Source organism: Monodelphis domestica, chromosome 3, assembly GCF_027887165.1.
Source record: "Monodelphis domestica isolate mMonDom1 chromosome 3, mMonDom1.pri, whole genome shotgun sequence".
NCBI classification, from domain to species: domain Eukaryota; kingdom Metazoa; phylum Chordata; class Mammalia; order Didelphimorphia; family Didelphidae; genus Monodelphis; species Monodelphis domestica.
In genome coordinates this window covers 80,297,257-80,320,748 of record NC_077229.1, presented here as the reverse complement: position 1 = coordinate 80,320,748, position 23,492 = coordinate 80,297,257, and the positions used below count along the sequence as shown (strand labels likewise).

At 45.7% G+C, this 23,492-nt stretch overlaps 1 protein-coding gene across 3 annotated transcripts in view; it reads right to left on the bottom strand.

The window, feature by feature from the left end:
* The window catches only part of R3HDM4 (R3H domain containing 4), a 24,025-nt gene extending 13,730 nt beyond the window's left edge, over positions 1-10,295 (bottom strand). Inside the window, exons 1-2 of one of the 3 annotated variants that reach the window (XM_007489389.2) lie at positions 9,857-10,295; positions 588-727 (exon numbers count right to left, since the gene is read on the bottom strand). In XM_007489389.2, coding sequence (XP_007489451.1) covers positions 588-727; positions 9,857-10,020 — 304 coding nt within the window. In that variant the 5' untranslated portion in view covers positions 10,021-10,295. The remainder of the gene's footprint in view (positions 1-587; positions 728-9,856) is intronic. The other 2 variants (XM_007489390.2, XM_007489391.2) reach the window with 2 other exon arrangements.
* Between the last annotated feature and the right edge of the window lie 13,197 nt (positions 10,296-23,492).

Sequence of the window (23,492 nt, the reverse complement as noted above, 5' to 3'; positions counted from 1 at the left end):
AAGAGAGAAAGAGAGAGAGAAAGAAAGAAAGAGAGAGAAGAACGAGAGAAAGAGAGAGAAGAAAAGAGAGAAGAGAGAAAGAGAGAAAGAGAGAAAGAGAGGAAAGAGAGAAAGAGAGACAGAAAGAAAGAAAGAAAGAAAGAGAAAAGAAAGAAAGAGAAAAGAGAAGAGAAAGAGAAAGAAAGAAAGAAAGAAAGAGAGAGAGAAGAAAGAAAGAGAGAGAGAGAGAGAGAGAGAGAGAGAGAGAGAGAGAGAGAGAGAGAGAGAGAGAGAAAGAAAGAAAGAAAAAGAAAGAAAGAAAGAAAGAAGAAAGAAAGAAAGAAAGAAAGAAAGAAAGAAAGAAGAAAGAAAGAAAGAAAGAAAGAAAGAAAGAAAGAAAGAAGAGAGAAATCCTACTCCCAAGCTCTACCAGGTCCCTAGGACAGTACCTGAAGTTTCTACCCACTCCCACATCAACCATTAAAAATGTTTGTGAAGAGGTCGGGTGGAGGAGGAAGTCTGGTAAGCCCCCTCCCTCCTCCCTGCCTCCCAGTGGTGGTAAAGGGCCCCTCCCCCAACTCCACAAGGCTCTTCGGGCCCCAACTCACTGTTCTCCATCCGCTGTAGCCTCTTTCGGCCCTTGGCCCTGGGCGTGAGGTCCGAGTTCCTCACAGCCTGATTGATAAAGTACTGCCTCCGCTTGGCGGGGGTGAAACGCTTGGCCCTCGGGAGGTGGGAGTGGTAGTGTCTGTGGGTGCAGAAAGAGGCCAAGATGTCTCCTCTCCTCCCAAAGCCCCATGACCTGGCCTCAATGGCAGGCACAGGTGGCGGCCCCCGGAGGTGGGGAGACGCTGGGACAAGAGACTAGGGGAATGACTGGGGAATAAGGAGGGCAAAGGCCGGTGCAGAAGAAGGGAGAGTCAAGAAGACCCCCAGGCTCTCATTCTACCTGGGGACACTTGGCCGGGAGCCCCAAGTTTTCTCTAAGCTCAAAATGAAAACGAATTTGAAGGCAGGCAGGCAGGCAGGCAGGCAAACTGTAAGAAAAGGGATCGTTTCTGACTCTGCCCTTTGGGCTGTATTTTGGGTCTCGTGTACTCTGGGGGCCGAAGCACATGGGAGGTGCCCGAGAAATGCTTCTGAGGGGCTGAGATGAGCGAGCTGCGTGAACTAGGAATGTGGGGTCCTCTGGACACTTGAGGCGCCCCCTGAGCCCATCACCCCCACGTCCTGGGGTTCTGGCTGAACTAAGACCCTGGAGCCTTGGGGGAGGAAGAACAATGTGGCCCAATCAATTTGGTTCTCTGTGACTTTCTCTGCAGAACCCCCTGGGGCCACCCCAGAGAGGCCTTCCCAGATAATCCTGCCACTCAGCCGATTAAATTGTCTTAATTACTCAAATGTATTACCATCCAGGACAGGCACAGACCTCCCTCAGCGCCCAGGAAGGCTGCTGGGAGGAAGCTGGGTGGGGGGTCGGGATCAGGGCCCGCTCATGCCGGTTGGGAGCCAGGCTAATGGAGGAGATTAGATGGGCCAAGGGGCCTGTGTCCTGGGGAGGGCCCTCCCCTCACAAAAGGGGGTGAGAAGCAGCAGTTCTCCCAGCCCCCTCTTCCCCTTCCTGGAGGCCCAGGCTCTTAAAAGAAAATGCAACTGAAGTCAATTATTCTAAAGAAATTGGCATTTTTTTTTCATTTCTTACACCATTTTAGAACGGATACTAAGCATCAGTAACAAGGCAGAACAGTAAAGGCTAGGCAATGGGGGAGGCGTGACTTGCCCAGGGCACACAGCTGCGAAGTGTGTGAGACAGAATTTGAACCCAGGTTCTCCTGACCCCAGGCCTGGTGCTCTATCTATCTGCTGAGTCGCCTGGCCACCCCAAGAAATAGCATTCTAGCAGATATTCAAGTACCCAGCGTGGGGAGCCAGGAGACCTGGACACAAGGTGCAGCCTTGGACCAGTCACTTCTTTCTAGGCCAAGATTTCCCCCATCCACCAAACAAGGGAGGTGAGATGAGATCTCCAGAGGTCCTCTGGGTCCTGGCAGTCTGTACTCATCAAGGGTCTGCCTGGCATAGACATTCCAGGCCCTTTCAGATGGAGATGTTTGGAGAATGGGGATCCAGATCAACACCCCATTTCCTTGCTCCTAAAGGGGGCTGGAGTAAGGTAAGGGGCTCCACATCCCATCCAATGAAGTCCAAGGTCCTGGGATCCTTGACCCTCTAGCTTTGACCCTATCTCACACCACCCTGACGGGCCCCATCGACTAGGGCCTCCCGAGGCCAGCCTGGTCCCTGCAAGCTGAGTGCCTGCCCAAGAAGAGCCCCAAAGGCTTGGCTGCTTTGTTTTTGGAGGCTCAACAAGCTTGCTGACCCAAGACGGACTGCCTGGGCACAAGGGAAAATCCCAGGAGGCAAGAGGAAAAGATCCTGTCCTGGAGCCAGGCTGACGCTGGTTGGAATCATGCTGGCCTCAGTTTCCTCGTCTGACATTCTGCGTGCTAAGGGTCCTCCCGGCTCCGACAAGCTACGTTTGCTTTCAGGATGCCCCAGGCTTTCAGATTTGAAGTTCCAGGCCTACTCTGACACTGTGATCTTGGACAAGTCACTTCATTTCTGTTATCCAAGAGCCTGGCTAAGACCATAATGCTTTTGTTGTTCAATCTCCATTATTAACAACCACACTCCATCTCCTCTGGCCTTTTATTAAGAGAGAAAAGAGCTACAAAATGCAAAGAATCCCAGCTCCAACACTTCCTGACAGTGTGACCCCGCATGAGTCTTTGGGCCTCACTGGGGCCCCTGTCCTTGCCTCTAAGAGGGGAGTTGATGATGCTCTCAGGACTTGCCCCAGGAGGCCACCACAAGATCGCTTTGTAAGCCTCCAGACACTAATAATGAATCCCCACTCTGACAGCATCAAGTCGCAGGAAGTGACCAGCGAGAGCCACAGCCTCGGGACCCCATCTTCCCTTACATCACCCTGTTGTGGCCCCATGACATTTCCCTTGGGGGGGAGGGGGCTCCCTGGGGCGAGCTGGAAGGTGTCCAAGCCACAGTCACCCTGAGCCGGAGAGATAAAGGGAGCTGAATCACCCCTAAGGCATTGGGGAGGACCCAGAAGAGAGCCTCAGATGTAAACAAGTCAGGTTCTCCCCACGAAGTGTGGGGGAGAGGTCAGAACCCACAATCTGATTGCTGAAGGCTGGAGGGAGTTTGTGAACTCGGCCGCCCTCACGCCAAGGCTGTGGAAGGTCGAGGGTCTTGCTCAGACCAAAGAAAGTTCAATGGGAGGCAGAGAGGAACCAGGGCACCAGGAGAGGAAGGAAGGTTCTAGTCCTGGCTTGACAACCTAAGATCTAAGATCTTAAACTTGGAAATCCTGCTCTCCGATGGAATAGGAAGAGCCCTGGATTTGGAGATGGATGGACCTGAAATCCAGCCTGGCTCTGCTGCCTGGGTGATCTTGGGGAAATGATTAAACCTTAATGGACCTCTTTTTCCCTACCTGTAGGATGAGGGAGCTGGGAGAAACAGCAGAAAGTAGGCAGAAAAGGGAGACTCAAATCCTGCCTCAGACTTGCCAGCTCAGAGGTTGTCCTTTTTTTTTAAACTCTTACTTTCTATATTAGTATCAATACTAAGGCAGAAGAGCGGTAAGGACTAGGCAATGAGGGTTAAGTGGCTTGCCCAGGGTCACGCAGCTAGGAAGTGTCTGAGGCCAGATTTGAACCCAGGACCTCCCATCTCCGGTACTGGTGCTTTATCTACTGAGCTCACTAGCTGCCTCCAGCTTGGAGGTGGTCCAAGAATTATTATTTTGACGATGACGTCAGAAAAAACTAGGAAAGACTCATATGAACTGATACAAAATGAAGCAAGCGGAAGCAGGAAAACAATGTATACACAGTAACAAATGTTATACAATGATCAACTGTGAAGGACTAAACATGTCAGTAAAGCATGTCTCCAGGACAGCCACAGAGGGCTCATGACAAAAAGGCTATCCACAGCCAAAGAGTAACCATCTTCCACTCCAGCTCCTTCGGGGGGGTTGCTCCTGTACGTGATATGGACCTTTATATTACTCAAGAATACTGCCACAGCCTACAGCAGACCATTCACCAACTCAGGAGGGGAAGGAGGGCAAAAATATGAACTTTAAAATACCAAAAAAGAATTGCAGGAGGTATTTCTACATGTAACTGAACAAATAAACAACTGGGGAAAAAACGAAAAATGAACTAACTGTTTTGACAATTGCATTCCAATATAATTAGTTTCCTTGGTAATCCCATTTCTTTTTTTAAAATATTCCTCTAAGTAGGGGTCTATAGGTGCCAAAGGGGCCCAGGACACCCCAAAAAGCTAAGAACACCTGGATTAGCTCCATGACCCTGAGCAAGGCATTTGTCCTCTTTGGGCCTCCATTTCCTCATCTGTAAAATGAAGATAGTAATAGCACTTGTTTCCCAGAGTTGTCGTAAGGAACAAGTTCTGAGACTTCAAAGTGATGAAGGTGAAAAAGGCATTTCTAAAATCCTGGGCAGTACCTCACCTCAGTTTATAAGACTCTAGACCTAGAGGGGCCATTTTACAGATGAGGAAACCGAGGCCCAAGGAAGTCCGTTGCGACTTGCCCTTGGATTAGAGGTGGGGTCCAACCCCAGGTCCATTACCTTCAGAGTCAGGGGTCTTCCCATGATCCTCCACGTTCTACTTTAACAACAACAATAGTGATATTTACAGTGTTTTAACATGCTAAAAGTGCTGGGTAAACATGATTTTGTTTAAGCCATTTTATAGACAAGAGAAGTCAGGTGGAATAATATTTATTGAACATCTGCTATAAGCTGGGTACCACACTAAATGCTTTTTACAAATGTCATCTCATTTGTCCTCATAACAACCCTGGATGGGAAATGCTACAATTATCCCCATTTTTACAGAGGAAGAAACTGAGGCAACGAGAAATTAAGTGACTTGTCTAAGGTCATACAGTTGGTAAGTATCTGAGTTTGGAGTTGAACCTCGTGTTTTTTTCTCCTTTATCCACACTTACCAGTGGGGTCTGTAGAGAGCAGGTCCTGGGTTCAAGAGCTACCTCTTGACACATACTAGATGTGTGACTTAGGGAAAGTCATTTAACCTGTCCATACCCTAGACAACTCTGAAAGATTATAAATTGTGGAGATGATGCCAGCCCTGCCTTGTTGAGAGAATTTCCTCATCTGGGATCCTAGATCTAAGCTTTGTCTCTTTAAACAGGGTACCCAGGAAACCCTAAAATCCCTAAGACTTTTGGGACACTGTAGAGAAAGAATTTAAGTCTAAAAAAAGATAAGTGACTTAGCCAAGGTTCAACAGTCAATAAAGAGTAGATGGAGGGGATGCACATCCAAGGCTCCCTGATTCTTTTTTTTCCTTTTTTTTAAGGTAAAAGGACTTGAGTGATGAATCATGAAAATCCAAATGCCTTTTTCTAGGTCCTCAGCTTCCTTCCCTCCCCACAACATCTGACATGGCTCACCACTGGCTTCATCTGGCTACCTCTGATCTCTTGGCTTGTTAGACACCCCACTCCCCTGGTTTCACAAAGACTCCCTTCCCTGTCTCTTTCTTTAGCTCCTTGCCAAAAGGATTCTACTCAAAACCCCTTCAGTGGCTCCCCTACTGAATCAAGGTCAAACTCCTATGTATGGCATTCAAGGCTGTTCACAATCTGGGGCTACCCTCCTCCATAAATACCCTGCCAGCAGTATTCAAGTTACTTCCCTCCTGGGTTCCAGCCATGCTGGATTATTCCCCCCCCCCCCAAGACCTCTCCCAGGCTTTCAGAACTCTGGGTTCTCCTCATGCTATTTCCTAGTCCTTCTCCAGACTTAAAATCTCATCTTTGAGCCTAGTTCAAATGCTGCCCCTTTGGGGGGGGGGGCAGGCTTCCCAGATCTGTGGAGCTTCCTCCCCTCCACACACACACATTTTGTTTACATCCTCTGTGAGCTTTAGTCTGGCACTGTAGAGCATCCTAGCCATAGGTGTTGGTGTATTCCACCTCCCAGACTTAGGGCTCCCTAAGGGCAAGGACTGGGTTTTAGTTAAACATTGGGTGTGTATGGGAAGGGGAAGAACCAGCAGAATGCACCATAATCAGAAGATGCCCAATTAATATGTTATAATGAACTGAGAGGCTTTTGTGCCAAGGACTTCAGAAAATAAGAATCATATAGGCACTTTGAGGTTTACAAAGGTCTTTACTTATATCATCTTTTTTTTATTTAAACCCTTACCTTCTGCCTTAGAATCAATAAGTGACTTGCCCAGGGTCACACAGCTAGGAAATGTTTAAGGCCAGATTTGAACCTAGAAATACTATATATTGGTTCCAAGGCAAGAAAGCAGTAAGAGCTAGGCAATGGGGGTAAGTGACTTGTCCAGGGTCACACAGCTAGGACGTCTAGGAATACTAAGTATTGGTTCTAAGGCAGAAGAGTGGGAAGGGCTAGGCAATGGGGGTTAAGTGACTTGCCCAGGGTCACACAGCTGGGAAGTGTCTGAGGCCAGATTTGAACCTAGAACCTCCCATCTCTAGTCTTAGCTCTCAATCCACTGAGCCACCCAGCTGCCCCCTACTTACATTATCTTATTGAATCATTACAATAATTCTGGGAGATAGGAACTATTATTATTCCAGTTGTACAGCTAAGGAACTTGAAGCGAACAGAAATTAAGGGACATGTCCAGAGTCACACAGAAGAAGAAGAATCTGAGACAAGATTTCTCAGGTCTTCCCAACTTCAATTTCCATGTTGTATTATACATTGGTACCACCATTATAGATGCCTCTAAAAAGCTCCCCAGGGGCAGCTAGGTGACGAGAGCCAGGCCTAGAGACAGGAAGTCTTGGGTTCAAATTTGACTTCAGACATCTCCTAGCCATATGATCCTGGGCAAGTCACTTAACCCTAATTGCCTAGCCCTTATGGCTCTTCTGCCTTAGAACCAATATACTGTATAGTATTGATTTTAAGATCAGAAGGTAGGGCTTTTAAGAAAGAAAAAAGAAGGAAAAAAAGAAACCAAGGGATTGCCCCCACTCCTTAATGAAATACGGGAGGACATTTTTATTGGAAATCTAAGAGAAAAGGTAAAAGTTAAAAAGGAAAAAGAACTAGGGGATCCAAGTAATAGCAGACGACCACTTGATCATTGATGATCACTTCCTATTCTTTGTTAGGCTTAAGGCAGCTTGGCCTAGTGGATAGAGGGAGCCTCAAAACTAGGAAAATCTGGGTTTAAGGCCTACTCTGACACATAGGAGTGTCATCTGGGCAAGTCAAGTCACTTCCCCTCATCAGAGTTTCCAGCATACCAGGGGAAAAAGCCCTAGGCTGGGCGTGAGAGTCTGAGTTAGTCAAATCAACCCGGCTTCCTCAGTGGTTTAAAAAAGAAAGGAGGGATTGGTTGGGTGACCCCCGGCGGGCAGGAGGGTGATCCTTTCCAGCCCCCAGAAGCCCTAGCCAGTGCCACACACTGGTTGGAGAAGAGCCTGACTCCCATCCCAGACAAACTCTTTTCAAGGAAGTGAAAACTTGGCCCATCCAGGGCCCTAGAAAAGAGCCCGCTCCAGGCTGCCAGGAGGCTGGTTAAGCCTAATTAGTCACTCCAGGAGCTCTATTTACACTGGGTTTCTAAAAGCTCCAAGGTCCTTTAGCCAAGGGGCTGAGCCTGCAATTGCAGCCCATTAGCAAGAGCTTTCCAAGGGTAGGAACCCAGGCAGACAATTAGCTTGGGAACCGAGGTATAAACAGAAAGGTAATTAAAGGACCCAGTAATTGGCCTGCCTGGCACTGGACATCAGCCAACATGGAGGTATCTGCACCGACTGATTTCAATATAACCCTTGCTGACCCGCACCAATGGCAGCCCAGAAAGCCAAAGGAGCTTATCGGGGCCCAGCAGAGGCGAGGTCTGGTGCTGTTTATTTCCTCAACGTCAATCTCTACCCAGATCCCTCCAGTGCCCAGGAGCTGTGTCCAGCCCTTTCAAAGCCAAATCCAACCATAAATCCAAGCCCTTCTACCCCTCCACCCCCCTTGGGATCCCCCAAAGGTCATACAAAGGCACTGGCCCCACTGTACCATGGAGCAGTGAGGAAACCACTCACTCAAGGTCAAGGCTGCTCAACCAAGATCCTACTTTCCAGGTGCCATTTTTAGCCAGAAGCCTTGGGGCCAAACCAGTCAACCTTGAACAGACAGCCCAGATGGAGGCCCCGGGCTCCCTCTACACACCCAGGCCACCCCACTCCTAAGAGGCTGGGCTGACAGCTGACACACTCTGCCTTTCCCACAAAAAGCCCCCGAGGGCTTCCAGGGACAGAGCAGAGGCCCAAGACTTTCAGTCAGCTTTACAAACTAAAATCCCCACCCATAGGACCTTGGACAAGTCCCTTCCATTCTCTGGGCTGAACTAGGCCTGGGGTCTGAGGATTAAAAACCAAACTTCTTTGTATAACTAATCAGCAAAGAGAAGTCTTTCCCTTGTAAGCATGCATTTGATTTTAGACATTTAAAGCCACAAAGAGTTCCAAGCTGATCTGACTGCCTGCTGATCAGGGGGGCTGACAGACAAAAGGCTGAGGGAACCCCAAGGGTTGCCTTCATGCCAAAGAGCCCCTCCAGCTCTGATCTCCACAGTTCTACATTCTAAGATTCCCGGCCTGGGGCCTTCCATGTTCTAAGCCACCCCCTTCCGGGCTCTCCAGGCTCTCCTCCCCAGCTTGGACCTTCCCAGGCTCTCCACTGGAGCCCGGGAGGATAGCAAAGGCCTTTGGGAGGGAAGGGATGGGGATCCCAGGGGGCAGTCAGGAAATTAGGCTGAGCAAGAGGGAAAGAAGTCACAGAAATGTCACATACTGGCTAAAGCCAGGTGTCAGAGGGAGCCAGAAAAAGCAGAAGGTAAATCAGAGCAGAGAAACAGATGGGGCCAGAGCCAAACAAAGAGAATGACGGGATCAAAGGAGTTCAGTTAGCCTAAGGGCAAATCCTAAAGTGGGACAGGACCAGAGAGACCAGGAAAGAAGAGAGTCCAGAGGTCAGAGAGGACCGGAGCCAAACAGGGGGGCTAATAGGGAGCCCCCGGAGCAAACCCCAAAGTCAGAAGAGGGGCAAGAACCAAACTGGAGGGAGCGCAGAGGGAGAGAATCCTAGGGACTGAGTGGATTTGGTTACAGTAAAGATAAATCCTGGGTCAGAGCCTCCCCCCCAGTCAGCCTGTCGTTAAATACTTAAAACAGCTGGACAGAAAGGACTTCGAGCCTACCAGAAGCTCGATCCTGGGGTCATCCTTGCCGAACCAGGCTGTAAACAATCAGATAAACTGGGCAAAAATGTAGTTAAAAAAACCAGCCTCGGGTTAAATACTCAGATCTGCTGGGTAAAAGATCCCGAGGCTGGATCGAAGGGTCAGAGGAGCCCCGAGTTAGGCAGTAGTTAAAAAATGAAATCACCCGAACCCAGTCTATAGTTAAATACTCAAATCAGTCGAGCAGAAAGGTCCTGAGACTCTCGCGGGGCCCCCAGGCTGTAATTAAACAATGAAATCAGCGGAGCAGAAAGGACCCTACCTAGCCTATAGTTAAATACTCAGTATCAGCTGGGCAAAAAGGACCCGAGGCTCTATCCCCGGGATCAGAGGGGTCCTGAGCTAGCCTATGGTTAAACAATGAGATCAGCTGGGCAGAAAGGACCCGAGCCTCCCCGAAGCTCGATCTTAGGGTCAGAGGGGACCCGAGCCCGATTGGGGCGTTACGCGGGTAGCGTGGCGTGGGGCGGGGTGGGCTCGGTGGGGCCTGGGCCCCAGCGCTCACAGGTAAGGCTCCCCTCCTGGCGGCGTTCCGGGGGGGGCCGCTGTCGCTGCTGCTGCTCCTCCTCCTCCTCCCCCGTCCGCCGCAGGGGCCGCCGCCGCTGTCACGGTCATGGTCGCCGCCGCTGCCTCGGTCGGGCTGCCCTCCAGGCTTTTCAGCACAACCATAGTGAGCCGCCGCCGCCGCTGCCGGCGCTGAGCCCCCAACCCTTAAAGGGGAAGCGGCCCCGGCCCCGGGGCAGGAAGTGACGGGCGCGGGGCGGCCACGGCTCTGCTCCCTTCGGCCCCGCCCAGCCCAGGCAGGGATGAGAAATGGAGTAGGGCGGGGACACCGGGGACCACACCCACCAGGAGCTCCTCCCACCTGCCTTAGCCCGGGCCGGTATCATCTATCCCTCTCAAAAATCCCTTCCTCTCCAACGCTGGCTAGGTCGTTCCCCTTTGACTCTGCCACCTTCTACGGATGTGACCTTGACGACTAGTTGTTTTCCCTTCCTGGGACTGATTGTTTCTTTATCAGAAAAACCAGAGGGGCCAGTCCCTCTGAGAGCTCTTCCAACCTGGCTTTCTAGCCGGAATTTGTATAAAGCAGTGGTTCTCAGTGTTCTGGGGACCCCTGGGGTTCCCCAAACCTTTTCAGGGGATCCGTGAAGGCAAAACTCTTTTCATAATAATGCTAAGACGTTTTAGTGCCTAGTTGGGTAAATCTTGATAGATCTAACCCACATCAACAAAAGTTCTTTGTTTAGGGACAGATGCTCAATTTGTAAAGGTGTCACAAGAGACCCGAAAGTTTGAGAACTCCTAGTAGAAAGATAGGGCTCTACCACTTCAATGCCAGTTCAACGAGTACTTGCCCTGCCGGTGGGGCACCGTGCTAAGCAATGGGAATACAAACCAAAAAATGAAAGCAATCTCTGCTAGCTCGTATCCATAACAAAATGCAATAGGTCTGTACAATAAATACAAAATAAATTTTTGGAAGAGGGGAACATAAAAAATTGGGGTCTGGAAAGGCAGCTAGGTAGTTCAGTGGATTAAGAGTCAGACCTAGAGAGGAGAGGTCCTGGGTTCAGATCTGATCTCAGACACTGCCTACCTGTGTGATCCTGGGCAAGTCACTTAACCCCCATTGCCCAGCCCTTACTGCTCTTCTGCCTTAGAACCAATACACAGTATTCATTCTAAGATGGAAGGAGTTTTTTGTTTTAAAACATCAATTAGGGGAATCATTTCTTATAGAAGACAACATGTGAACCATGACACAGTATTCAATTTTAACAGCCTGCTTACCAAAATAATAATAATAATAATAATAATAATAATGCAGAAACATACTTTTTTTAAAAGCCCTTACCTTCAATCCTCAAATCAATACTGTGTATTGGTTCTGAGGGAGAAGATCAATAAGGGTTAGGCAATGGGAGTTAAGTGACTTGCCCAGGGTCTTACAGCTAGGAAATATCAAAAGACAGATTTGCATCCAGGATCTCAGATCTTTAGGCCTGGCTTTCAATCCAACTGAGCCACCTAGATGCCCCCATAATAGACTTTTACATTTAATCAGCATTATTAACATTTTTCTCCTTCACTTTCTTAAATCTAAATAATCAAGGATACAACAAATTGAGTCCTGATCTGTAGTGTTGCCAATTTCCAAGGTGTAAATACCCACACTGATAATTTAGCAATGGGTAGGGAACCAGTTCAGTATCCTCATTTTACAGATGGGGAAATTGAGGCTAAGAAGTTAAGTGGATTTGCCCAGGATTAGATCCAGGCTCTAATTATGGCATTCTACCCACCATACCACCTAACTACAAGTTTGAATGGCATGAGCACAGACCCCTATGCCTCCACAGACTATGTCCAAAGAACCTTCAAGACTTAAAGACTTTTCTGATTTCCATGCCTCTTATTGCCAGTTTACAAAGAATTCTGCTGCTATTATTGATCTGACAGATGATCTAACTTACAAATAGATGACTGAAGAGAGACTAATAGGAGGAAGGGAAGAAAAGCCAGATTCGTCTGAGCCCTCTGAAACTGCTTGGAGATGTATAGATAGTTCCTTGATGGCAAACGTATGGCACACGTGCCAAAGATGACACATGGAGGCCCCTAGCTTGACCAGTTGGGAGGCTGGCCCCGCCCCCAAACACAGGAGGTAGAGCATTCTAGCCTCTTTCCACTTTGCAGGGGCTGAGTGCAGCTGGGTCACTCCTGAAACCCCAGGCTCCCAGGAGCTGAGCAGAGGTGGCCCCCCACACCCTATGACCCCTGGGAGCTCAGCAGTGGAGGTGGCCACTCCCCTCATATTGGTGATAGGTTCTCTATACCTATCACACTGCAAAAAGTACAAAGTCCTTTTAGTCTTTGTGGACCCTTGCTGGGTGAATAGAACAGGTAACTGTCCTGCTTTTGTAAGCAAAGAATTGATTGGGTCCAAGCCTTCCTGATTTTTGCACTACCCCTAATTAAAATAACCCTCTGAGCAAATCTAGGGCTGAGCTCCATTCACCAAGCTCTCAGGGAATGTGCTAATGGGATCCTCCCTAATCCTTCCAAGGAGATTGGAGAGGAAATCACACACCCAGCCCAAACAGAGGGATCAAACCAGCTAACATGCTTTGCTAAGGGTTGGGTCACTGATCCCTTTCCCTTTAATATGACTCATGCACTGTGTAGAAATTGCACTGGGAATCCTGTCACCCCCAGGAGGGGAATGACGATGTATTCCTCTAATGACACATACTGGTAACCTGGGTGGCCATGCTCCTGCACACAGTGGGGGGTAGAGCATACATTTGGGGGTGTGGTGTGGCATGCAGTAGGGATGGGGTGGGGCATGGCACAGGGTCCTGAAAAAGTTCCAAAAGGTTCTCCATCAATGAGATAGACAATGGTTGACCATAGTAAAGACTTAGCTGTATGCTTCTTCTGTGCATAAATGTTGGCCTAGGAGACATCTAGGTGGCTCAGTGGATTGAGAACCAGGCTTAAACCAGGTCCTGGGTTCAAATCTGCTCCCAGACACTTCCTAGGTGACCCTGGGCAAGTCACTTCACCCCCATTGCCTAACCCTTACCAATCTTCTGCATTGGAACCAATACAGAGTATTGATTCTAAGACAGAAGGTGAGAGTTTTAAAAAAATAAATAAAATAATTGCTGGCCTATTTGATCTGAGCTGACCATTTGTCTTTCCCTAGATATTAACTTAAAAGAAGAGTGTCGGTCACCTGAAACCCAGCCCATTTTCCAGCTAAGCCAGGCTTGGAGCTGGAGGCAGAGAAAAACTAAAACCTAATTTCCAGTAGGGTCCTGTCAGTGACCAGCCCGACCCAGGGAAGACAAGCTGGAAACTCTAAGGTATTCTTGACTCAGCCTGGCACTCAAGACCTTCTTTGAATAGCTCCAGATTCCTTTTTCCATCTTCTTCCCATCCCCACCACTCTCCCAACACAGGACCACAACGGCCACAGCCAGTGATCTGGAATAATAAAGACATGGATGAGCTCCATCCTGATGGGGTGTTCTGAGAAGGAGCTGTTAGAATGGGATCTCCACAAGGGCTGTTCACAGGCTAGCCCACACACGGCAGGCCAAAGGCTCCACCCCACTAGGCTCTTGATAACCTAGTCAACTGGAACCACCTTGCCCCAAGCATGAGCTAGAGAGCTTTCTGTGCTATGCTTTCTAGGCCCAGAATCCTAGCAAGTCTTTAGAGCCCATTTTTCCCTTGTGAATAAATGTCTCAAAGTCTGTATAACTTTAGCCAAGAGGGAAAAAAGAGTCTCAGCACAAAAAGGTAGCTCAGAGACCATCCAGACAAACCCATCCCTAAACAAGCATCCCCTCTACAAGATGGCTGACATGCGGTCATCCAGCTCCTGCTTGAAGGCTCCAGGGAGGTGGTAACCTCCCCAGGCAGCCTCCTCCACTTTGGGGTAAAGCTAATTGTTGGAAGGACTGCTAGGTGGTGAAGTGGTTAGAGAGCCAGACCTGGAGTCAGGAAGATTCATCTTTTACCCTGGAGAAGTCACTTAATCCCATTTGCTTTAGTCTCCTCATCTGTAAAATGGTTTGGAGAAGGAAATGGTAAGCCACTCCAGTCTTTGCCAAGAAAACCCCAAATAGCTTACTAGCTATGTGACCCTGGGCAAATCACTTAGCCCTGTGTGCCTCGGTTTCTTCATCTGTAAAATGAGCTGGAAATGGCAAACCACTTCAGTGTCTTTGCAGAGGAAACTCCAAAAAGGATCACTGAGAGGATACAGCTGAAAATGACAGAAAACAACAAAACTGTTGCAAGTTCTTCCTTATGTCAAGTCTAAATCTGCCCCTCTGCATCTTCCATCATTGTTCTCCATCCTGCCCTCTGGAGCCCAGCTAAAAGAGGCTAATTCCTCTTCTACAAGACAATCCTTCAAACACTTGAAGAGAGCTATTGTGTTCTCCCTAAGCCTTTTCCAAGCTAAACCTCCTCAGTCCCTTAAACCAATCCTAGAAGTCCTTTACCATCCTGGTCACCATTCTCTGAACACTCTCCAGGTGATCAATATCCTCCCTCTACTGTGATGTTCTGAACTAAGCACCATGATCTTGATAAGAACCCATCCAGGGCAAACGACATTGGAATAATTATCTCTCTGTTACTGGACAATACAGCATCTCACCACAGCCAAAGGACACAGTCTTTTGGGCTTCCATGCTGCCAGCTGATTGTCACTGTCGCTGTCAAATCTCTGAGCTTGCAGTCCCCTAAGACTCAAAGATCTTTTTCAGAAAAGCAGTGCTAGATAGTATTGCCTCCTGCATCTTTGTATTTGTGAGGTGGTTTGTTTCTTAACCCAAGAGTAACAGTTTACATTTGTCCCTGCTTAAGTTCATCAGGAGCGACTCTGTCATAAGCTTTGTTAAAATCTAAACAAATGATATCTACAAAGTTACCTTGATTTGCCAGCCTATTAGTGCTGTCCAAAAAGGGATATGAGTTAGTCTGGCATGACTTGTTCTTGATGAAACCCTGCTGACTCTTTGCAAATCTTTCCTTTTCTAAATATTTTCTAGCCAAGAAGACATCTCAGCCTGGGAAAAGATAATTAAATCTTTTTTCTACCCAGTGGCAGACGACTACATAATGGTGAGAACCATCATCAGATATTCTCATAATTTTGGCTGTTTCCACTTACATGCTTTTCTTTTCTTTCTTTCTAACCAGGACAAAACTGATGGGAGAATGGAGAGGCTGTGTAGAAGTGGTAATATCTGGAAATGACTGTGATTTTTTAAAAAAAGTATTTAAAAGACTTATTTTAAAAAACAACATTAGGAGGCAGCTGGGCAGCTCAGGGGATTGAGAGCCAGGCCTAGAGACCGGAGATCCTAGGTTTAAGTCTGGCCTCAGACACTTTCTAGCTGTGTGATCCTGGATAAGTCACTTAGCCCCCACTGCCTAGCCCTTACCACTCTTCTGCCTTGGAACCAATACATAGTATTGATTCCAAGATGGAAGGTACAGGTTTAAAAAAAAAACAAAAACATTATCCAGTTCTATGGACTGTAATTTACACACTTTACTCTCTAGGCACAGATCCTGATGCTTGGGAACTGGTCAAGTGGGCTGGTGAAAAGGTAGAGGAAAAGGGTCGAATATTATTTTTTTAGTTAATTTTTTTTGTTTGGGTTTTTTTTTAAAGATTCGAGCCATATTTTATTTTTTCCAATGACATGTAAAAATGATTTTAGGCATTGTTTTCTAACATTTTGAGTTCCAGATTCTCTCCTGCCTTCTTCCCCTCCTCCTGCAAGTGACAAACAATTTAATATAGGTTATGCATATGTTATCATATAAAACATATTTCCCTATTTGTCATGTTGTAGAACTGAAGACACATGCCACACATACAAGCATGGAGAAAATAAAGTAAAGAATAGTTTGCTTCCATCAATTCTTTCTCTGATGGTAGATAGCATTTTTCATCCTGAGTCCGTTGGTGTTGTCTTGGATCATTGTGTTTTTGAGAATAGCTAAGTCAAGAGGGCAGCATCTTGAAAAAGGCAAAGGACTTTGAATCACTCATTCATTCCACAAATACTTACAAAGTGCCTACTTGTGCAGGACCACACTGTACTTGGCCCTGGAGGAGACACAAAGGTGAATTGAAAAATGGTCCCTGACCTCATGAAGTTTTGAAGACAAATAAAGGAAGAACAACACCGATAATTATAACATCTACTCTTATGTGCCTTAGAGATGGGCAAATAAAGGGAGAAATATCCTTACGTGGGTAAGGCTCTCTGGAAGAAGGTTCTTTTGTGCTTTAAAGGAAGGGTAGAAAGCTGAAAAGAGGATGGGGAGGGGGAATAAAAGAATTCATTCTAGGCAGAGGGAACAGTGTAAGCAAAGACAACAATATTTAGATAGCTCATTATGTTTTATAAAGCACTTTCCTTACCACAACCCTGGGATGTAGATGCTATCATTATCCCCTTTTTACAAATCAGGAAACCAAGGCAGACAAATTGAGTGACTTGCTCAGGGTCATACAGTCAGTTAGTGCCTGAGTCCAGATTTGACAATCTAACTCTATCCACTATACTACCTAGCTCCTACATGAAAAATGGAAAATGAAGATTCTGGTCTAGCTCTCTGCTCCAATAATTCCTCCATAGCAACCCTAGGCGAGTCATGAAACTCAAGTTAAATAAGGCCTCTGAATCCATTTTTCCATCTGTGAAGTGGGAACAATAATGCCTACGCTAGCTACCTACTTCACAAGGTTGTGTCATGATATTATTTTGTAAAGTTTAAACATTTTAAGGTTTTAAATATTTTATTATGTTTCATTATTTATTGTGCTTACATTTTTAAATTTTATATTATATTTATATTTAATGATTTACATTTACTTAATTTATATTTTTAATTATATTTAATGATTTAAACATTTTATTATTGTTACTAGGAAAAGAGAGATGGGAACTATTATTTCCTTGGTATAGAGAAATCCCAGAGAGAAAAAAACTCTTTCTTTCAAAGCAAATGAACACTTTTCTTCAGTTTATAGTCCCAGAGAGCTGCCTGCCTGTGGTTAAATGACTTGCCCAAGGTGACTGAAAGCCAGTATGTAGCAGAGGTAAGGCTCTAACTCAGGTCTTCCCAGCTCTAAATCCAGCTCTATCTCCCCCATGCCATGTCGCTCTGTGTATTAATTACTGTTACTAGGAAATGAGAAGTCAGAGGCCAGCATCAAGAGGGAGAAGGAAGTACAGTGGGATATGAAGATGAAGACTAGAATAAGTGAGTTGCTCAGAATCCCCAGCTATCTCCTGGTGTCTTGGGCTCAGCCTGACTCAGGCTCTTTATTGCCCAGGTAGGGGTATATGGGGTGCTCAGGGAGGAGGAGTATCTCTGGTATGGAGGGCTTGTCGTGCCCTCCTAGGGCAGCTCTCCAGCCTCTGACCCCCACCTGACACCCAGCTCTCACTTGTGGCTCCTAGTAGCTGCTAGCATGCGGCAGCGGCCACACCCCGGCAACCTTGTGAGGGTAGCCATTGGGTCATAGACCCCTGGTGAACTTGGGCTTTGCTCACCCAGCATGTGAAGACTGCTTTGGCCGAACAGACAGAAGAAACCAATAAGAAGGTTCAACGGCTGACATGGCAAGGCAGCAAAGCACTGTGGAGTGCTTAGGGCGTGTTGGAGCACAAAGGACAACACGGCCATCCAATGCAGCTGAGGAAGTCTCCAGATGTAATGACTTTTCATGCCACTGGACCCAGGCTTCCAATGCCGAGAGAGTGGGACTGTCTCTGTGCACCGACTTTTCCACTTAAATCTCCTTCACGCACAAGTGTTTTTGTGCACACTCATCTACATCACAGATGAAAGTGCACAAAGACAATTGTCATCCTCAGTTACTACTGCTATACTATATATTTTGTGATTGATTTCTAAAAGTAGTGAGTCATTTATATATCATTCAAAGGTTAGCCAAGGGAGTTTTATTTTGTCTTAGAAGGAAAAGAATATGCAACAAAGATATACTTTTTTTAAAAATTTTATTTAATTAGCAAATTTAGAACATTATTCCTTGGTTACAAGAATCATATTCTTTCCCTCCCCTCCCACACCCCTACCCATAGCTGATGGGCAATTCCACTGGGTATTACATGTGTCCTTGATCAGAACCTATTTCCATGCTGTTGATGTTTGCACTAGGATGTTCCTTTAGTGTCTAATATCCCCTCGACCCATGTAATCAAGCAGTTGTTTTTCTTTGGTGTTTCTAATCCCACAGTTTTCCCTCTGAATGTGGATAGTGTTCTTTCTCATAGATCCCTCAGAATTGCCCTACTGCATTGCTGCTAGTAGAAAAGTCTATTATATTCGATTGTACCACAGTGTATCTGTCTCTGTGTACAATGTTCTCCTGGTTCTGCTCCTCTCACTCTGCATCAGTTCCTAGAGGTTGTTCCAGTTCACATGGAATCCCTCCAGTTCATCATTCCTTTTAGCACAATAGTATTCCATCACCAACAGATACCACAGTTTGTTCAGCCATTCCCCAATTGAAGGGCATCCCCTCATTTTCCAATTTTTGGCCACCACAAAGAGTGAAGCTATGAATATTTTGGTACAAGTATTTTTCCTTATTATCTCTTTGGGGTACAAACCCAGCAGTGCTACGGCTGGATCAAAGTACAGTCTTTTAGCATCCTTTGAGCATAGTTCCAAATTGCCCTCCAGAGTGGTTGGATCAATTCACAACTCCACCAGTAATGCATTAATGTCCCTACTTTGCCACGTCCTCTCCAGCTTTCATTACTTTCCTTTGCTGTCATGTTAGCCAATCTGCTAGGTGTGAGGTGATACCTCAGAGTTGTTTTGATTTGCATTTCTCTGATTATTAGAGATTTAGAGCACTTTTTCATGTGCTTATTAATAGTTTTGATTTCTTTAACTGAAAACTGCCTATTTATGTCCCTTGCCCATTTATCAATTGGAGAATGGCTTGATTTTTTGTACAATTGATTTAGCTCTTTATAACTTTGAGTAATTAGACCTTTGTCAGAGGTTTTTGTTACGAACATTTTCCCCAATTTGTTGTTTCCCTTCTAATTTTGGTTACATTTGATTTGTTTGTACAAAACTTTTTTATTTAATGTAATCAAAGTCAACAAAGATATATGTTGAGGGAATCAGGACCTGATCCATTCAAGCAGAGCTTCCCTGACTCTGAATTGTCCATCATGGTCTAACAGTTGTGACAAGGGATCATACTTTCTTCCCCTTTATATCTGCCCTAACATAAAATGCCCTTCAGAGAGGTGCCCTTCAGGAGGGATAAACTGTTAGATTTAAAATAGTTTTGAGCGTTAAATAGTTGTAGATAGAGAGTGGGAACCATAAACTGTGATAATTAAAATGTTTGGGAGCAAGGGAAATATATAACAATTATGACCGCTGAAATATGTTTTCTACTGTGTCTTGGTTTTATATAAATATAAGATGGTCACCAGGGAATATATTCCCAATTTATGAATATGCCCAAGCCAACTGGGTTTTATAGAGAAATTTAATTTATAATAAACTGATTAATCAATAGAAAAAGAGAGAAAGTAAGAAAGGAATAAGAATGAAGGGCCTCAAGCCAATAAGGCCTAGACCTCAGTCCTAAGAGATAAATCAGTCAGTTGGTTTTATCACTCACCCAAGATCTCTCTAGGTAAGGCTTCTCATGCCAACCTTAGGCTCCACCTTCAAGAGAGCCTCCTTTCAAGAAATGTTTCCAGAGAATTCTCCTCCTGACTCCTCCTGAGTTCTCCTTCCACAGCCTCCTTCAAGACCTCTCCAGGAGCTCTCCCTCCAGGACCTCTCTCCTCTCAGACTTCCTTCAGAGCATCCACCCTCCTCAGAGCATCAACCTCTTCAGAGCATCAACCTCCTCTCCCAGTCCTCAGACCCCGCTATCTTTAAGCAAAAAATCTAAGTTCCCTCCCCTCAGTTCTCACATCTACCAATCACTGTCGATGTCTCCCCTGTGCCAATGGTGGCTCTAGCTTAACCCAGGACCGCCCAGAGGTCTGTCCCCTTTGCACATGTCTGTTGAAGGTCATATTCTCAAATAATTAAATCTTGATCTTTGCTGCAGCCCTTCCTAAATCCTGTTACTCTGAGTAGGGTGGAGATTGTAGTTTCCAAGACCTGGTTCTGTCATTCCAAGTATCTCTATTGTATCAATTCTAAAATCAATCATGACTCAAAGAACTTCCTGTTCTATGCTTAAGCATAGGTCAAAGCCCTTTCCATTGTTTAGCAAAAGGTTTCTGTCCTAAAGTAATCTTAAGTAGGGAGGAGAAGGATCCTCCCATGCCAAGGAGTTTCATATTCCAATAGAGTTCTTACTATCAGTAGGAAATTTTTTCAAGTATGAAATTTCCCAATGGGGAAATTTCCAACATTCATAAGTCTAAGAAATTTTAAGGTTTACACAGTCAAGCATCAGGAGGTACCTGGAAGCTGCTTTGACTTCAGGTGACCAGGAAGGCAAGTCAGTAACCAGAACAATCAGTCTCCTCAGTCAATTAAGCCTAAAGGATGACTTCAATACTTTTTTTTAAACCTTTACCTTCTGACTTAGAATCAATATTTTGTATTGATTCCAAGGCAGAAGGGTGGTAAGGGTTAGGCAATGGGGGTTAAGTGACTTACCCAGGGTCACACAGCTAGGAAATGTCTGAGACAAGATTTGAACCTAGGACCTCCAGTCTGTAGGCCTGACTATCAATCCACTGAGCTACCCAGCTGTTCCCTTTCAATACCTTTTAAGGGAAAACCAGCCAAACTTGCATGGGAGTAGGTTATTGCTCCTACCACAATGATCACATTGCCATTTCTATTTGGGCCATATTACGTAAGGAAATCAGACAAAGGGAATCCTGCTGGTGTATTCTGGGGAGATGTCCTGATTTCTGCATGTGGAAATTTGAAGGTGAGGCTAGATGAAGTCAGTAGGTATATCTGAACCATACTGACAGAGAAGGTGGGCCCCTAGACATGTCCCTCAAGTTCCCCCCACCCCCCAACACTCTTCTGCTTAGAAAAAGGAGAGAGGAGAGAGGGGGTGTTGTTCTGTGCTCATCATAAGTATGACCCATCAGTTTCTACTACCTGTGAACTGAAAGCCTGTTCATAGAGATGACAAGATATGCCGCAAGTATAACCTTGAGGACTCTGGACCGTGGTAGTTCTATAAATAAAGGCTTTTTCTCCTTGAATCTCAAAGACTACTCCGTACTTTTCCAACGTGTTTATGTAATATTGTGCATTGTAATTATCTGGTATTTGTGTTCTCCCAGAATCTCTGAGTTTAACCCCTACAGGAATCTTCCTCTCCAATAGGCTCTGTCTCTGAGGCTCTCTGTCTCTGTCTCTCTCTATTTCTCTGTCTCTCCAATGATCCTACCAAGTGGCCATCTAGCTTCTCTGCTCCAACCCCTCCCATGGCATGGAATCCACTACCTTCCCATTCCATAGGAGGACATTTAATATACCCTTGCTAGATGGCAAGCTCCATGAGGGAAGGATTTGGATGTCAGTGTCTTCTGCTGGGTCTTGCCTCATTGTCAAGCTTCTACAAATAGCCAGGTAGGTATGATGCCTACCCTTTCTCACCACCTGCTCCCTTTCCAAAATCTCTTCCCACCATCCACATATGTAGTTTATTGTTGTTCAGTCCTGTCTGGCTCTTCTTTCCCCCGTTCACTAACACATTGCCTGGAACACTGGAAATGCTTGTAGGCTGGCTTTAGTACTCTTTGGGCCACTTCCCCACCTTAAGACCTTTTTTGGACCAGAAGGAAGTCCCTGGAACTTAGCTACTGAAGTTCATGGAGACCTTGACCTGGAAGTATAGTCAGATCTTAGTCTTAGTCTTGCTCAAGGGTTCATTGAGATTGCCAGATGTTTACACATTGTAGACAGGAAACTGATGGATGGAGAGTTGATCACTAATTCTAGCCATAACAATTCACAAAAACTATCCAAGTATGGCAGGGTTGTGACTGGTCCTGTTAAAGGGAGGACCCACAATTTAATTGCAGCCAATGGACATTTTGTTTTATTTTAATTAATTAATTTAGAATATGTTTTTTGATGCCATGTTTTATTTTTAATTTTTAAAAAAATAATTAATTAATTTAGAATATTTTTCCATGATTCCATGATTCATGTTGTCTCCCTTCCTTCTTCCTTTCCCCCTCCCAGAGCCAACAAATAATTCCACTGGGTTATACATGTACTATTGCTCAAAACCTATTCCTATATTATTCATATTTGTAATAGAGTAATCTTTTTATTTATTTTTATTTTTTTAAACCCTTACCTTCTACCTCAGAATCAATACTGTGTATAGGTTCCAAGGCAGAAGAATGTAAGGGCTAGGTAATGGGGGTTAAGTGACTTGTCCAGGGTCACACAGCTAGGAAGTGTTTGAGGCCAGATTTGAACCCAGGATCTCCCATCTCTAGGCCTAACTCTCCACCCACTGAACTACCTAACTTCCCCTAGAGTAATCTTTTTAAAACCAAAACCCCCAATCATATAACCATAGAACCAAGTGATAAATCATGTGTTTTCTTCTGTGTTTCTACTCCCACAGTTCTTCCTCTGGATGTGGATAGCATCCCTTCTCATAAGTCCCTCAGGATTGTCCTGGGATCATTGCATTGCTATTAGTAACAAAGTCTTCAATGAACATTTTAAAGTGACATTTTAAGTTAGGGGGAGAACCCAGAGAGAGCAATGTCTCAAAGGAGGAAAGAATATATAGAAGACTGGATGGTCAACAGTATGAAATGCTACAGAAAAAAAAAACAAAACTAGACATAGATAGCTCCGTGTATAGAGTGCCAGGCCTGTAGTCAGGAAGACTCAAGTTCAAATCTGGCCTCAGATACTTCCTAACTGTATGTCCCTGAACAAGTCACTTATCTGATTGCCTGACAAAAGGATCCAGTGGAGAAGGAAATGGGAAACCACTCTGGAATCCTTGTCCAAAAAGTCCCATGGAGGGGGCAGTTAGGTGGCTCAGTAGAATGAGTCAGGCTCAAAAGACAGGAGGTTCTGGGCTCAAATTTGGCTTTAGACACATCCTAACTGTGTGACCCTGGACAAGTCACCTAATTCTTTTTTTTAAAAACCCTTACCTTGCATCTTGGAATCAATACTGTGTATTGGTTCCAAGGCAGAAGAATGGTAAGGGCTAGTTAATGGAGGTTAAGTGTCTTGCCCAGGGTCACACAGCTAGGAAGTATCTGAGGTCACACCTTAGCCCAGGACCTCCCCTCTCTAGGTCTGACTTTCAATCCACTGAGCTACCCAGATGCCCCCACAAGTCACTTAATTCATAGTACTGATTCTAAGAAGGCAGGCGAGGGTGTCAAAGAAGGTAAAAAAGCAAAAGAAAACCCCATGGATAGCTATAGCCCCCCCCCCCTCTCTCTCCCTCCCCACACATACACATGGATGGTGTGTACAGGGTTTGGAAAGGGAGCAGGTGATGAGAAAGGCATCATACCTGCCTGGCTATTTGTAGAAGCTTGACAATGAACAATGAGGCAAGACCCAAGGAA